Source organism: Lissotriton helveticus, chromosome 3_1 (genome assembly GCF_964261635.1).
Source record: "Lissotriton helveticus chromosome 3_1, aLisHel1.1, whole genome shotgun sequence".
In the NCBI taxonomy this organism is placed as follows: Eukaryota; Metazoa; Chordata; class Amphibia; order Caudata; family Salamandridae; genus Lissotriton; species Lissotriton helveticus.
In genome coordinates this window covers 1,910,695,018-1,910,712,292 of record NC_136061.1, presented here as the reverse complement: position 1 = coordinate 1,910,712,292, position 17,275 = coordinate 1,910,695,018, and the positions used below count along the sequence as shown (strand labels likewise).

Below are 17,275 nucleotides of genomic sequence, written 5' to 3'. Positions count from 1 at the left end.
CCATGTGGGGTGACTGATGTAAAGTTCAAATAGAGTTTAAAATAAGACAAGGATTTCAAAGCGAGAGAAAACTATGCAAACACAACTTTTACCTGAATTTCAAAATTAGAACTGTCACGTTTTCCACAAGGTATCTTAGCATTCGTAAAACATTGTTCCAAAAGGCAGTGTTTGGTGAAAGGTGGGTTACACTTGTTGGAACTCCTTTGGGGTGTATTTAGGGTTGTATGTTAGAATATTATCTATAGAACTAGTGTGGTATAAGTATGTCATAGCCAAAGTATTGACAAGCAAGTAAGTATGTTAGCACTCTTAATTACAAGTCTACTCATCTTGAAGATATGTACATTAAGGTACATATATACGGCATCAAGTATTGTACCCTTATATTTACTTTTCTCAATATTTTTTGTTGTCGGAATTTTTGTGGCACAATATTTATAATATGACATTCAGATTTTGCACCTGTATAGCTACGAAGATTATATGATCGTCATTATAGTGTGGTCATAGTGAGTACGGATTTCCGTTCCTTGCACCCCCCTTGCTATCCACTAATTTCCTCATCCTGGTAGAATCTACAAGCCAGGTGCATGTGACTCTTTCATATCAGTCACTGAATGAAGCAGGAAGGATCCTTGTGCTCACTAGGCTTGGACTAAGCCAGTTCCTGCAGGTCAGCATGTGTTACACCTAAACAAACACTGTTGCCAAGGACACAGGCAAGGACTTGGCACCATTGGTTACTCAATTCTGTTGGAGAGGCAAAAGCCCAGCAACAGCCCTGATTGCCCAGAAATCACCTGTATTACAAAACACACCTCGGAGCGACCTGTAGCCCATCAGTTGAATACTTAAGGTACTATGAGACAAATTTACAAGCACCTTGCAACACTTTTGCGCAGCCGTTCCGTCACTTTTTGTGATGCATTGGTGGCGTAAACAATGCGCCATGTTGCGGCCCATTTCTAACGTGACGCATCTAGGGAGATGTGTCACCTTGTAAAGCCCTACGCTACATTATACCTGCGTCGGGTATAATTTATGCAGGGTGGGGGTTCCCACGCGAAAAAGCCGCGTAGAAGTAACGCAGTGAAATCTGCGCCACTTCTAGGACGCTACTGCTTAAAAACCCTGCGGCTTCTTGGAGCAGGCGTAAGGAGTGACGCAGTGTATTAGGAATAGATTAGGAATAGGCCTCCCCATGTATTGCAAGAGTTGCTTTGTGCTTGTGACACGACTCCAGCACTGCGTGACTTTTGCGCCAACAGATACATCAAATTTCTGACGCATCTGTCAATCCTTGCACCATGGTGTGCCGTATTATAAATACAGTGCATCCATGGTGGCACAAGGGTTTTACACACGCAGATGCATGGAAACTGACGCATCTGCAGATGCATCCGTTTCTTGTAAATAAGCCCTGAGGTTTTATCTTTACAGAGTCTCCGGTCTTCCTCATTCCTCTGAAGCCTCTAAACGTATGATTGATGCAATAGCTCTGGTCTACACAAGTGCACCCAGTACACATGTCTTATCTCAATGGATATTCTCAAAGACGTATGTGCCATACTGGATACGTAGGTCCCAGTTGCTTGATAATTGTACACCCCCTTGCTGTAATTAGAAACAATGGGGCTTATTTACAATACCCTTGTGCCTCAGTTTCATCACTTTTTGTGAGGCACTGGCGGCGCATTTTGCTGCCCCATATTTACAAGGGTACGTAAAGCCACCCTCCGTGGCTTTTCGTGTCCTTGTAAATACGGCTCCTTTTCACACAGTACTTTGGTTAAAAAGGGTTTGCCATGTGGCTGAACTCATGAGTGTTCCCACGCAACACCTATGGGTTCTGCCGCATTCCCAGATTCACAATCTTTCATGAACCCTGGAATGCGTCAGAATGCTACATCGTAGGGAGGCGCAATGAGAACTTTTTTGGTTTCTCCTCGTTTGTTCCTCTTTCTATGCGTGCTTCTTTCTGCAACACACATAGAGAGAGGAAATACACCTCTTGTAATTGTTTTTGTGCAGGAAGGTATGCCACCTGCACAAAAACAATCATCCCACAACGCAGGCACGCTTGCAGGGACGTAACACAGGCCCCCGCATCCCCTGCAGTGCGGGGGCCCCGAGCTGCAGGGGGCCCCCTTAGCACTGTACTCACGCCGCAGAGCTCCGGGTTCAATCTGGAGCAGGGGTCCTCTGTGTACCTTGCAGGGGGCCCCTTCAGCTTTCGTTACGTCACTGCTCGCTTGCACCATGGGGCAAGGATGCCTGCATCGGCGCATGGCAGCCAATTATGCGCCAGCGCAGGGGAGAGCAAAGGTATCCGTCTTATCGTTGTAGATATGACGCGTCCCTCTGCTTCCAAGTAACGCAGCGCAGTGCAGCCAAATGACAGGCGGCACAGCTCTGTGTTTCTTTGTTGTAGATATGGCCCCTGGTTTTCTGGAAGACTAGGGAAGAGTTGCGCCAGTGCATGTTCATATGATCTACAAGTCACTGTGCATTTGTGAGCCCTCTGGTGAGATTTTGAGGGTCTGTCAGGAGCTAGAATGTTTGGCACAACAAGATACTTCTGTAAGTCTTTATGATACCGATGTAGAACAAAGGGTGGTTTATGAAAAAAACAAGAGAAAGAACCTCACATATGGCTCAGAAGTGTTAGAGGCAGGGGAGTTCCTCTTCTCCCTACTGTACAGACCAGTTGGTGCAGGCCGAGGCCAGCGTGAACAGGAAGTAAGCAGAGCAGGGAGAGCCACGGAGGGGGCAGCACGCGCAATCAGCAGGTGCGGGTGGCGAGCAGAGGTGATCACCTCACTCCGTGTCATCACAGACACCCTTCCAGCCCTAGCCTTTAAAACTACCATGGTCTGTTATGAAGTGTGCGCATCTAATTAGCACAATGGATGCAAACCAATGCAGAAACTCCCAGAATGCAGCGCATTCCACGTGAAAGTCCAGTGGAAACAGTGTGCTGATATGGAGTAAGGTGGCTACCAGCCGGATAGGAGGGGTGCAGAGGCAGGCGGGGACAAGGAGCTGTTGAGTAGTGAAAGGAAATAAGGTGGGTCAAGAAGGGGGCAGAAAGTGTACGAAGGAAAGAGCACTGGGAACAGACGGGCACACATCTCACTAGCACTGGGCAGACTTTAGCAGTGATGGCCTGTAGGGAGAACAGGTAGCCAGAGAGTGGTAAGCAGGTTGTTTAAGGGTGTAGGCGGGCGTAATGCAGGTAGGTGTGGTGCAGTGGGTCACTTCTATTCAGCTGAGTACTGCTTGGTGCAGGCCACTTGTACCTCGGGGTGCACTTGCCGAGTTCCCAGCGGTGGCCGAATGTCAATCAATACATTGTTTTCACGTAGCACGTCGTATGACACCTGCCGTTTCTAAACAAAGTAAATACTGGAAAATGAGGTCCGTGGGGAGGAGAAGGAAACGGTGGATGCTGGGAGGGAGGGAGGAAGAATAGAAACGAAGGCGAGTAGAGCGCGGACTCTCCACTGTTGCCGGGGCCCGCGGGCGCCTCTCACGGTGATGAATGAACGCTCCTTCAGCCCGGGGCGGTGTCAGTGGCCCGTGCTGTGCAGGTGGCCGGTCTCGCCCGCCCAGCCCCCGCCCCACGGCCTGCTCCAGGGCTCGGGATGTCTGTGTCTGCCGCAGCCGGGGGTGAGTCAGCGCTGGGCGGGCACCACCGCATTCCTGCGCCCCCGCGTCAGGGCAGGGAGTGGCCGAGGATGGGTCCGGAAGAGCCGGTGCCTGTCAGAGGCTTGAATAAAGGGCGAGAGCTGAAAGAAGTTCATTCATTCCGCAGCCGGAGCAGCAGCTGCCGCACCTACCTCACTTCACACCTCCGGGACCTGGGAAGGGCCTCATACGTGTGACTGAAACGAGCTACAGGGGCGCATTTACGAAAAGTGAAGGCGCAAAGTTTGAGGCAAGAGCCGTGCCCCCCGCCCCTGGACTGTAAGGATCCGATGAGCCCCCAGTTCGGGAGCCCGACCCCCGCGACGCTGGCCTCTCGGACCCCCATGGGGAGTGAGCCCGCCCAGCCCTCGGACACCCCGCGCTCCCGGGCGCACTCCCGCAGCGGCCGGGCCAGGATGCCCGCGGACGGGGCGCAGGTGATCATGGAGGGCGAGCTGGAGAAGCGCAGCGACAACCTCCTGCAGCTGTGGAAGCGCAAGGTGTGCGTTCTGACCAAGGACAGCCTGGCCATCTACGCGGACGGCCCGCGGCGCGCCCGCTGCAAGGAGCTGCCCTTCCACTCCATCAAGAAGCTGGACTGCGTGGAGCGCACCGGCAAGTACATCTACTTCACCATCGTGACCACGGAGAACAAGGAGATCGACTTCCGCTGCTCCGAGCAGAGCTGCTGGAACGCGGCCATCACCATGGCCCTCATCGACTTCCAGAACAAGAAGGCCATCCAGCACTTCAGGGCCCGCCAGGGCTCGCACGTGCGGCGCCCCAGCAGCGCCGAGCGGCCCACGGCCAGGTGCGTGTGAGCCACCCGAGCCCTACCGCTGGGAGCCAGCACCAGCAGGTGAGCATCTGGCAGAGGCGAGGGGGCGCGGGGGTACCACTGTAGGATGCAAGGGTGTACCATCTGAAGTAAGCCGGGGCTGTGGGAGGGTCCCACTGTAGGGTGCGTGGTTGTGTGGCTATCTCCTGGGGTGCTGCCACGGATGCACAGGGAGCTTGAATGGGAATGAGGGGAGCTGTATAAACAATGGGGCATATTAGCAAGAACCTCGTTAAAATTAGCGCTGTTTTAGCGGCAGGAAATAGCCGCTAAAACGGCGATAATGGGCTTGCTAATATGCGGTATAGAATTCCAATAGTAGCCCAGGTTAGATGTGCAGGACATCTAATGTGCGCTTCTATTGGAATTCTATAACGCATATTAGCAAGCCCATTATCGCCGTTTTAGCGGCTATTTCCTGCCGCTAAAACAGCGCTAATTTTAACAAGGTTCTTGCTAATATGCCCCCAGGTTTGAGACCTGGCGTCCGCTCAACATCCTGTGATTCTGGGCAAAAAAACGTAGGGCCATATTATCAAGAACGGCGATAACATTATCGCCGTAAAGCGGTGATAAGGGGCTTGAGAATATGCCCTTGTGAATTGCCTTAGAAGCCCAAGTTCTGGTGTGAACATGGGCTTCTATGGGAATTCACAAGGGCATATTATCAAGCCCCTTATCGCCGCTTTAGCGGCATGTTATCGCCGTTCTTGATAATATGGCCCTTAATTTCCCAGCGCCTACCAAAAATGTGTCCTTGTATAATGTAACCTGTGCTCATGTAAAGCCTCCACTAGTACCAATTGCACGTATTCCCGCTGGCAAACCATTGTAGAGTAGTTAAAACGTGTACGCACGTGGCTTAAGGCGAGCAGATCTTTGAGCCTCGTCCTATACAGCAGGGGCCTGGACCACTCGTGTTTAACCCAGAACTAGCAGCACAGGTGGCGCCCACCCATTATGGGTCTAGTGCCCTCGAACTGAAAAGACTTGCCCCTCGGATGCCCTAATGACCCCTGGGCACCGGTTGGCCTCGCAGTGCTGGCAAACCACTTTACACATCCCCGAGCAGCACTCGCTAGCATTTCTCCGAACTAAGCAGGCGCTTCGAGGGGTACGCTACACTTTTTTCTTACCCCACATATAGTTATGTACATCAGACAATGGTTTTGCTGATCATTACCTGGCACCGGTTGGTAAAGGGCTTTTGACAGCGTACTCCGAGAGTGTAGTGGTGTTCGGCTTCTTAGAGCTGCTGGCTGAGGTGTCTTCCCGTGAACAGCTTAGAAACCTGGCGCTCACACACCTGTAGTCGTGGAACCAGGACAGCAGACGCCCAGCCAAAGACAATTCCCTAAAAAAGACATTTGAAATCCTGTGTGAGGCGAGTGCTGCCCTGTGCTGCGAAGCAACCAGCAGCGCTTTTCAGGTGCACTATGGTGCCCGGTGCTTGCTGAGCGCAAACCCAGGACCACGGGTATATTGTCAGCCTCATAATATCCCAGTGGCCCGGGTTTAGACTAGGATATGGGGGGTTCTTAGCCCAATGAATGTCGGACACAGCCTGGGTACAAACCATACCAAATGAAGCGCTTCCCCAGCACGTTGCTGGCCCCGGCAACAGAGGGGCACTTCAGAAACCTGACGCTGGACGCCCACCTTCTCTTCAGCAGTGCGCATGCGTGAGATGTAATTTGGAAAGCTAATAACTTCAGCGCTGTGTGATCTCCATGTATACTTATCCCTGTATTTTATTTCTTTAGATATTGCTGTTCAAGACATGTCATGAACTGGATTACTGCTCACGGACCAAGTCGGGACAGAGTGCCAAAGAAGGAAGTTGAGGCCGGAAGTGGAGGCCGTAACCGTTCCGTTGATCCAGCGCGTCGAAGCGCACGCAGGCTTTTTTGCCCAGGCACTAAGGAAGACTGTCTCATGAACTTTGAAAGACATAGTTCCAGTGCGGCTTCGGCCTAGCAGGCTCTTTAAGCCTCCACATTATTTATTTATGATTCCACTTAAATATATATTGTATCATGCGAGGACCAGTCGAGAAGGTTAATTTATTTGTGATATCTATATGTATATTTATTTGACTATTTCTTTAATATTTCGACTTAATATTGTTTATTCGTCCATGTCATTGTATAAATTAAAACACAAATGAATGGCCGCCCTCTTCTGTTTTATGGATCAATGATTCTATTCGCAGGCAAAAATACACGTGTTCACCTAATAATAACTATTGGATTTGGCCGCCCCACGTTGTTTTAATTACACCTCAACTTGTTTCTCCCCTGCTTCCAGCTCCCCACCCCCCGAAAAAAATGCAAATCCTTATCCTGTTTTTGGACTCGCCCTGGGACACATTAATTCCTGCAGTGAAGGCCTGTTAATGTCCGGGGATTACTTGATAACTTGTTCATTGTATGTAACTTGTTGCCACAGTCAGGGAACTTTGTATCTCATGTTAATACCAGTAGTTACTATTACCTCAAGTCTAGGGTACTCAACGCATCGACCTCGGGAGGATGAACGTGTGTTTTAACCCTACCTGGATTAAAAATTCTTAATTTAGAAGGGGGTCTACCCATCAGGCACCCGTAACCCTCTAGTCCTAACTGCAGAGATTGATAAACCCATTCGGCTCTGACTAGTGTACTGTGTGAAACAATCCAGACACATGCAGTAACTAGTGGCAGGATGCAGTTTGGGGTGGGGCGGCTCTTCTGATTGTGTTTGTCCGAGCTCCGACCAATATAAGAAATGTAAACATTGTTTTGCTCTTTTTCCGTGGTTTGTTATCAACACCAACAAAACCCCCCACGAAAAAAACAAAAGCAAATTGTATTGAAAACGTGCAATAAATACACATCCGACCAAAACAGCTGTTTACAGTGTGTCTTTTCTGAACAAGTGGTGCATTTTATGGTATTGTAACACAGTTCTGGCTCTAAAGACTAGGGCTTACATGTAAGATATACGTGCTTTCTTGGAGATGTAGCATTTCTGTTTGTTTGAGTCACACCCGCAAACACCTCGGATTCGATTTGTAAATGGAAATCCCAGGGATGGAATAAGCCGGTTCTTATAACATGGAATCCTGTGTTAACCCTTGGTGAGTGGGTCAGACAGGCCAAGTCTACACGGGAAGTAGCAGTGATTATAGGTGGAGAAAAGAGTCCTTTATTAGCATACTCACATCTGGGCTGTTCAGCGGATAACTGCATCTTGAAAGTGGCAAGATAACCACATGAAGGCCTCGCAGACGACTGTGAATGGCACCCCCTCATCTCTGTCCCCCTTTTACCTTAAAAGCATTACTTGCGTCACCTTCCCTGGAGCCAATTTTAAATATTGGAGATGGTTCACCCTAGCTTGTACGAAGCTTGAACCGTCTTGTACGAAGCTTGAACCGTCTGTCATATTTTAGGGTGATCTACCATCATGCGGGCATCACTAACAATGGTGCGTAGGTGTATGGTTTACACTAGGCCTGGACGATATTTCAATTATGTTGGTGTAATGTTGGGAATTTTGCAATCTGCATATGCGAAATTCCATAAATGATGCCATTACACCTCATTGTGTAATTGCACCACATTTGTCGCAAAATTATAGCAAGGGAACAACACAAATAACCAGAACGCGCTTGGCTGTCATTTGTGGTAATTGTGTTTTGGGCGCTATTTCTTAGCAGGAAATGTGTCTTCACATCCAAAATGACCATGAGGATGCACTCAAGGCTAACATATAGTGCTAAATGCCAAATTTGCATTTCGCCTAATTTAGCCTAATTTTCCCCCAATTTTGCTTAATGGCTAATGAGCCGCCTAGTGCAGATTGGCTAATACTACCGCAGAAGCTACAGATGAAGTAGAGATCCAGGAAATATTGGGGCATATTACCAAGGGCCATTATCGCCGCATTAGCGGGACTTTTTCCCGCTAATGCGGCGATAATTGTATCGCCCTATTACCTAGCCGTCGCTAACACCAGTTAGCGACAGCTAGTAGGAGATAGCGGGCATTTAGGTGCCCACTTTGCATGTCAGCGATAATTATCGCTAATGACATGCAAAGTGGGCGTGCCCAGATGTTAGCGACTGGAAACAGTCGCTAACATCTCTATCTCCTATTACCAACTTTTGGAAAAATTCGCGCTAAGCGCGATTATCTCCAAAAGCTAACGCCTGCCCAGAGCTGTTCTTAGTCATGTAATCCAATGGTAGGTGGATTATATGGCTAAGAGCATTTGCTCAGTAATGTATGAATATCGCTGACTTTACAGCGATATTCATGCATTTCGGCCGATTTTTATCGCTTAGGAGATAAACCTTGATAATAGCAAGGCTCCTAAGCGATAAAAATCGTCGGAGCTCGGCGATATTAATGTTGCCGATAAACCAACATAGCGATAATTATCGCTAGTTGTTGGTAATATGCCCCATTCTTCTAACTGCCCACTGCTGCCTGTGTTGTCTGCCGCTGCTGGGAAAACAAAAGTCATGGTGGGTTCAGTCACTAGTTGTGGGAGTACAGGAAATAGCCCCTTTTTTGGTCTTCACTGCCCTGGAAACATTCTCAGTTGATTTTCTCATTAGAGGATGTTCTCACAGCTCTTGTATGAAAATGGTTTATCATGTCCTAGGTACAAATGAACCTTGAAGAAAAGGATTTTCTTGTCAGCATAGAAACTTTGCTTTCTGCCATCAGGTTGTTCATACAAGACTCAGGACAGGCAGAGGTATCATCATCATCTTAGCATAACAGAGAGGTTTAGGGGCATATTTACAAGAAAGTGGTGTTAGCCTCCTTGGCTTAATGCAGCGCTCCGCCACTTCTGAAACACAGGGCTGCACCGTATTTTAATAAGAATACGGTGCAGCCCTGCAGTTCCCCCTGTGCTGACTCTAAATTTAGCTGCAGAGCGCCAACGCAGGCATGCTTGCACCATTGTGCAAGGGTGACTTCGTTGCAGGAGAAGATTGCTTATATGCAGAAAGGTGCCCCTTCCTGCAGATAAACAATCTTTAAATGGCATTTTGTAACTTCTATCTGCTAAATACTGCACACATAGAAGTTGCAAAACGTCATTTTTAAAAAATGACTGTTTATGTGCAGGAAAGGACACCTTCCTAGACATAAACAATCAATGGCATTTTGCCGTTTCCATGTGTGCTGCAACAGCAGTGGTTTGTGCAGGTAAGAGCGTCTTTGTCTGTCGAAATTGCCCCCCACCCGGCCCCACCGCCCCACAACACAACACTCATGGAAACAGCAAAAAACTAGGAGAAAAAAAAAATTCTCCTCGTTGCACCAGGGTAAGACCATGTTTTCCCTGGTGTTGATATTGGCGCTGCCCCATATTTACTCTACCCTGGTAAATATGTGGCATCGTCAACATCAATGGGTGTTGCAGTGGAACGCCCACTGCAACACCTATTACCCCCCCTTTTATGCTAAGTATAGCCTGAAAGGAAGCCTTATTAAAAGGCAGTGTTAAACCACGTTAAGTGGTGTAATGCTGTCTTGTGAATAAGGCGAAGCCCCTATCGCCACCACAATGTCGTGAAAAGTGACGTTGTGGTGATAAGTGCTTGTGAACATGCCCCACCCCGGTTATCCCTGGTCTTAATTTTGGCACTACCCCATATTTACGCCATCCTTGCAAATAGGGGGCAGCGTCAAAATCAATGGGGGGTGCAGCGTAACACCCACCAAACACCCATTTCCCACCCCTTTCACACTAAGTATAGAATGAAAGGGTGCCTTGTTTACATGGCGACGGTAAGCCATGTTAAGTGGCTGAACACCACCTTGTAAATAAGGCGAAGCCCTTTTTGGCACCGTAACTTTGTAAAAAGTGACGTTCCTGTGGCGATTGGGGCTTGTAAATATGCTCCAAAGTTTACCAAACTACAAAATATCAGTCTTTCACACCACTGCACTGGTCCGTGTAGTTGTGTTAAAGTCCTGTCTGTGTTAGACATTTAAGTGCTCCGATGGCCACGTGGTACAGTGCTGTCTAATTCCTGTGGCCTGCACACTGAGGGGCCTGATGCACAAGGAGGCTGATCATAGCACAAAGCTTTGCATTGTGACGCCTCCAGCCTCATCCTTGTGCTGCAAGAGATTTTCCTGTTTTATGCAGCATAAAGGGACCGTTGGCACAAAAGACATGAACATTGTTGAGAACTTGCAGTGGGTGGTGGGACTTCTGCTGATGTCCACAACCTACGCACGCAAACTGTAAGCTGTTGCAAAACGTGTGCATTCCACTTTGAGTCACAAGAGGAGAGTACCGCCACTTTGCTTTCACTTTCCCTTGCAAGTTTGAAGGGTTTGCAATCTGTTCATTGCTTTTCGTAATGAAAATTATGCACCGTTGTACATTGTAAATTTGGTACTTTCCAGTCTCAGTTGATTCTTAGGACGTAGTCAATTCATCCATGTCTTTCTGATGCCTATTGCGATTCTTACAGGAAGCCAAAGGACCTTTGACCAGTTGATGAATTTATTGCCCGAAGATTCAGGGGCAGATTTACTAAGAATTCACACAACGCCGTGCAGTAAGGCAAGTGTCTGTGCTGTGTTGCGTTGTGTGAATGAGCGAGAGAGAGAGCTGAAAAATTGCATATTTACAAAGATATGGTGCTCTTGTGGCTGTCTCATGCCAACGTAGGCACCCTTGTGCCATGCTGCTATGGTGTCTGCATTACGGGCAGGATTGTTTTTGTGCAGGAAGGGATATCTTCATGAACAAAAACAATCCCAAGAGGCATTTTTCTCTGTTGATAGGTGGCGCAGAATACATAGAAAGAAGAAGTAATGAGGAGAAATAAACATAGGGGCATATTATCAAGGGGGTTTATCTCCGCTTAATTGGCTTTTAAAGCCAAGAAAGCGGAGATAACATTATCTCCCTATTACCTAGCTGTCGCTAACACCAGTTAGCAACAGCTAGTAGGAGATAGCGACCATCTTGGGCCCCGCTTTGCATGTCAGTGAAATTTATCACTAATGACATGCAAAGTGGGCGTGCCAAGATGTTAGCGACTGGAAACAGTCGCTAACATCGCTATCTCCTATTACCAACTTTTGGAGATATTCGCGCTAAGCGCGAATATCTCCAAAAGCTAACACCTGCCCCTGAGCAGTTCTTAGCCATGTTATCCAATGGTAGGTGGATAACATGGCTAAGAGCATTAGCTCGGTAATGCATGAATATGCTGACTTTTCAGCGATATTCATGCATTTCGGCCAATTTTTATCGCTTAGGAGATAAACCTTGATAATAGCAAGGTTCCTAAGCGATAAAAATCGCCGCAGCTCGGTGATAAAAATATTGCCGCTAAACCAACATAGCGATAATTATCGCTAGTTGTTGGTAATATGCCCCATAGTTCTCACTAGGACTCTCTTTGGTAGGCATACTGATTTCGCGCAACTCCAGCTTTAGAAACCATAGTAAATCCGGAATTGCGTGAAATCCAGGGGTGGAACCCCCGTGCTTTACCCATGAAATGCCTACCACTAAGAAATGCAATGGAGCGCAAGCCTCTGCGTTGCGTTACATTTATTTACAAAGCCACGCAATGCCATACAAAGCAAGTATTGCGTGGCTTTGAATATTCCAAATAAGCTGTTGTGTTTCCCTGCATTGCCTTGCGGGCGATGCAAAATCTTAATAAATCTGACCCTCAAATGTTTTATATGGAAAATTAAAAGCACAGGTACTCACTCTTTAGTTTACCTGTTTGGTTCTGAGAAGTGCCTGGTTTATCAAAATATCAGGCAACGCAGCATGACAACTTACTGCACTTCGCTGCTTGACGGGGAGCTCTCTCCTTGCACTTGTGCACTGAGTGCTGTCTGGCGCCAATGCAGGCACTCTTGCGCCATGGTGCAGGTCCCTCTCTTACAGTCCAGATTGTTTTTGTTCACGAAGGTATATTTTCGTGCACTAAAGCAATCTTTTGAGATATTTTCCTCTTTCTAAGAATGCATCACAATGCAGCACATGCAGAAAGAGGAAATAATGTGGGGGGAAAAAAGATATTTCTCCTTGTTATGCCTCTATTGGGAAGTCACTATTTTCACATATTCCCAGGTTATCAAGCCTTTGTAAATCTGGGAATGCACCAAAATCCATGGGTGGATGCATTGGAACCCCGATACTCCACCCGTGGAACGCCTTCCCAATGCAGAATAACACAAGGCATCAATTTGCGCTACTTTGTGTTATTCGGTATTTACACCTTGGAAGGTGGCTTTGCGTGGCTTAGTAAATCTCACGCCTTGCATCGCCATTTGTAATGCAAGAGCAATGCACAGGCTTAGTAATGTAAATCTGGCTAGAAATGCACTGCAGCAGTGCTGAGAAGTGCAGGTACTTTTCCTTTGAAATTAAAGAAGTACAGGTATTCAGTGACAACGTATGATCAAACCAAGGGCTTATTGGCAACCCCAGTAAACAGAAACCTAATCCTTGCATTCACTCTTCTCACACTGTGGCTTTGGGGCATATTCTCAAGGAGCTATCGCCAAGTTAACAGCACTTTATTGCAGCCAAAGTCACGATAAATGTATCGCCCCATTCACAAGCTGGTGCTAACAGCCCATAGCACCAGTTTACCTGCGATAGCAGCCGCAAAAAACATTGCCACAGATGACTCCGCAACTATCGCTAATGAGATGCAGAGCAGGCGTTTCCGGGCAAAAAGCAGCAACAAAACCACTCCGCAACATTCTCAACAACCAGCCAGATCGGCGATAAGATCACAAAACATGCGATAAGGCGCGTTAGCAGCAGGAAACTAACCCCTGCTCTGACCTGGTGTAAAGTCGGACCACAGCCTGTACCACAAACGGGAGCCCAGCCCAGAGCCACACCTGAAGAACAACAGATGCCATGGAGCCACTGATCATGTACCCCGGACACCCAAGAGGGCCACAACACCCACCGCCACCACCCCCAGGAACCACCCTCCCCGGGCCCACCCCCAGACAAAGACATGCCACATCAACTACATGGAATATTTGTACCAAATAATCCGCCTGATGTCGCACACTTACATCTGGTTACATGTATGTGTCGACACAAAAATGAGCATCACAAATTCACCTTCGAAGCAACAAATGAAAATGTATTAAAACAAACAGAACTGAAATGAAGACACATGGCAGCACCCCTCGGGACAATCCATAGGTCACAGCCTGCAAGACAGAAATCATGATGAGAAGGTGTGTCCTGCGCACATCAAGGGATAGAGAGAGAGTGAATGAGAGAGAGAGAGAGACAGAGAGGGAGAGAGAGATAGATGGACAGATAAGGGTAGAGAGAGATAGACGGACAGAGTGGGGAAAGAGAAATAGCCAGACAGAGTGGGGGAGAGAAAGATAGACAGACAGAGTGGGGGAGAGGGAGATAGCCGGGATAGAGTGGGGGAGAGAGAGATAGACAGACAGAGTGGGGGAGAAAGAGATAGACGGACAGAGTGGGGAGCGAGAGATAGCCAGACAGAGTGGGGGAGAGAGAGATAGAGAAAAGAAGAGAGAGACAGGGAGAGAGAGTGCCGACACTGCGCACCAAGGCCACACTGCTCACCTACTGCCACCGGTGTGTCTCCAACCACGTGCCAGTATGTAGTGCAGTTCACCAGGTCCCACATCTGAGACAGACCCGTCATCTGAAACAGAGTCCAGATACATAAATGGCAAAATACATACAATTGCACACAACATCAGCGCCTGTCCGCCTCTGCGCAACGAGGCAGCTACACCCCAGCCCACCCCCATCCCAGCGGTGCAGGCCCTCCCTTGCACACCCAGACAGCTGCACTATAGCCCCTCCCACCGCCCAACGGTGCATGCCCACCCCTGCACACCCAGGCCTCACTGCTCACCTTCTGCCACCGGCATGTAGAAAAGAGGGCCCACCTTGTGCTGTTGCAAGCCACAAGCCCGGGCCCGCTGACATGGCACCCTCCACATCCTGCAGCCCCGCTCCGCAGGCCACCAGGTCTCACATTTGGTGCTGGGTCTTGGTTTCGCCATGGCAGAGGACATACCAGTAAATGTAAATGTACAGGAATTTATATAGCGCAAATCACCGAGCGGTTTCTAAGCGCTTGCTTAGGGAACCCGTCCTGGTATTCCCCTGTGAGATAACCCCGGCAGGGTATCCGCAAGGTGAAAGCCAGGCATCCCACCGCGAGGGGCCGTTGTGGAGATTATGTTAAAGGTCAGGCTACCAACCGAATTAAAAGATCCTTAAGTATTGCCCGGCGGTGTCGCCTCTTAAACCCACAAGATATTAACCAATGAAGAGGCAGGCGCTGGAGACTGGAAGGCAGGAAACAAGGGTTTTTATTCTCTCCGGAGGAGAACACATCAGTTCGGACAGCAAGTATCGTCACGAGGTGCTCTAACCGCATCTCTGAGGCCTGGCCTCTTATACACAGGTTTATTGCTTTATTACATACAACACATTCTTGGCAATGCTTTGATGTACGGAAAGACATTCTCGGAACCCCCGCTCCAAGCCCGTTCCCACACACATATACAGCAGAAGTCCCCACCCCGGTCACAACAGGTGATGATTATCGTGCAGCTGGACATTCCGCCGATTCACGGAATGTGGGGGGTTTGATCGGCTCTCATAGGGTGGGGGCTTTGATCAACTCGAGGGTCCTTTAATGAGGGAAACTTCCTACTGTACGGGGGGGGGGGCAATAAACATTATCCGCAGAACTTAGGTGGTGGCCTGGGAACGAGGAAGACAAACGGGCACACAGGAAAAGGGGGTTTGCATCAAAGGGCCTGGGACCATGAAAGGAATGAAGGGAAGTGTCGCGCTGGGAACAGGATGGGGGTCCGAGGCAGAGCCGCGCTGAAGAGGGGTTTATGACCCAAGACCTGTGAGAGCGGAGGGGAGTTGTCAGCGCGCGGGGGGGTTGCCTGCGAGGTCGGGAGAGAGAGAGAGAGACGCTGGCTATCGGCGAGGGGCAGGGAGGCCATGGTGCACAAAATGGCTGCCGCTTACGCGCACGAATGGGCCCAAGGAGAGCAAGATGGTGCCGATAATGTTGACATTTTTAGTCTAACCTTTAACAGTCCTCCCTTTTCATCATATCTAGCCAACTTGCCTACTCAATGTCAATCCTCATCAAATTCCCAACCTCGGCATCATATAATGCTCCCATGCGTTCGTTTCCAAAGTCCACGGCCTTAGGGCAAATACAGTTTGCACATAATGAACACAGGGGTGGCAGACATTGAATTCCTAAGCATAGGCCACATATTACTACTACAGGAATTAGGATAATGGTGAACAGTCTCCAGCCCCAGTTCTTAACGGTGTTCCAGAACCAACCACCAAGCGACCATTCTTCCTGATCCTGGTGGACTTCTGAAGAGAGTCTGTGAAGATGTTCGATGGCTTTGTACACTGAGGGCGAGTTGTCCGGTATGTATGTACAGCAGCTGGACCCAATAATGCGGCATGCTCCACCACGGTCCTCAAGAACCACATCTAGGACAAGGCGGTTCTGCAGGGCCACCAAGCGGACCGCTTGGAGCTCGGCGGTGTTGTTGGCAAAGATACCAGCTGTGATGTTCATTGTTGTCTCAACTGCCTGAGTCAAATGTCGGATGGCACGGCTGTTTGCCATCGGGCCCCAAAGAGGAACAAGTCCCTTCATAGCATCGAGGAACTGCGCTCCTGTTGAGTCGGCTTGCTCAATGTCCTTGGCTCGTTTTTGCCTATGATGATTCGCTGGGGCCACGTAAGTCGGAGGAAGGACGAAGGAGATGAAACAAGTGCCCCCCCCCAGCCTTTGGGGAGCCAGGTGTAGGCCTTTGTGCCGCAGACGAAATACATGTTTGGGGACGACACAAAGGAAGGTGGATCCGTGGTGTCCAAAGTTCTGGTAAATCGGCAAGCACTGCGGCCCACCAGCTGTGTCCCATGTCCTTCTATGCACATGTGGCCTGTGACGTTGATGACTGATAGGGCCACAGTCAGAGTGGCAGCCGTTCGTTTCCGCAGGTAGGAGAAGGTGGGTCTGGTTGGGTTGTTGAACACCTGCATTTCAATTCGTTCTTTAGCAGGGATGTCCATGTGGATGGAGTCGTTGGAGGTCTGTGGGCAGAAGTGTGTCTTTGTTTTGTTTCGCCGGACCCCGTGGGAGAAAGGCGTTACGGTTTTGCTGGAGGTGGCATTGTCCTTATAGCTTTCTTGCAGGAGGATCAGCCAAGCAAGGCAGGAGCCATGAACCGAGAAGGGTGAGGGGATGAATGGTATCGAGTGTCCAGTGGCGTGGGGTAGCAACCCACAGATCCAGCAGTTGGTGGCATTGGTGGCAAGATTGTGCTGGTGGAGGAGCTGTACGAAAGAGTTATTCCAAAACTCCTTTCGCCTCTCTCTGAGTTGAGGGGAGAGCGAAATCAGATAATGTTCCTTCATGGTGGTAGGCTGAGCAGTGGTCAGGAATGTTTCGTGAGCAGGTGCATTTTCTTCCACAATCCAGAGTGTGGTCATGAGGAGAAAGCAAAAAAGGATTGCGATGAAGAGTGCAATTGTCTTTGAGCTGTGGAGTCTGTCTGTTCTTGGGTTTCTGTAATGGGTATTTCCTGTTGTCTCCATCATCTTCTTATTTGGCGCTTCCATCATCTTCTTATCTGGCGCTTCCATCATCTTCATTTTCAAGGTGCTCGGTAGTGGGCAGAACCACAGACTTAGTTT

At 48.9% G+C, this 17,275-nt stretch overlaps 1 protein-coding gene across 1 annotated transcript; it reads left to right on the top strand.

The window, feature by feature from the left end:
- Positions 1–3,505: 3,505 nt before the first annotated feature.
- PHLDA2 (pleckstrin homology like domain family A member 2) lies at positions 3,506–7,413 on the top strand. Its single transcript, XM_078682896.1, has 2 exons — positions 3,506–4,549; positions 6,292–7,413. Exon 1 carries the CDS (start codon positions 3,981–3,983, stop codon positions 4,509–4,511), a length of 531 nt encoding a protein of 176 aa, XP_078539022.1. The 5' UTR covers positions 3,506–3,980; the 3' UTR covers positions 4,512–4,549; positions 6,292–7,413.
- Positions 7,414–17,275: the final 9,862 nt, after the last annotated feature.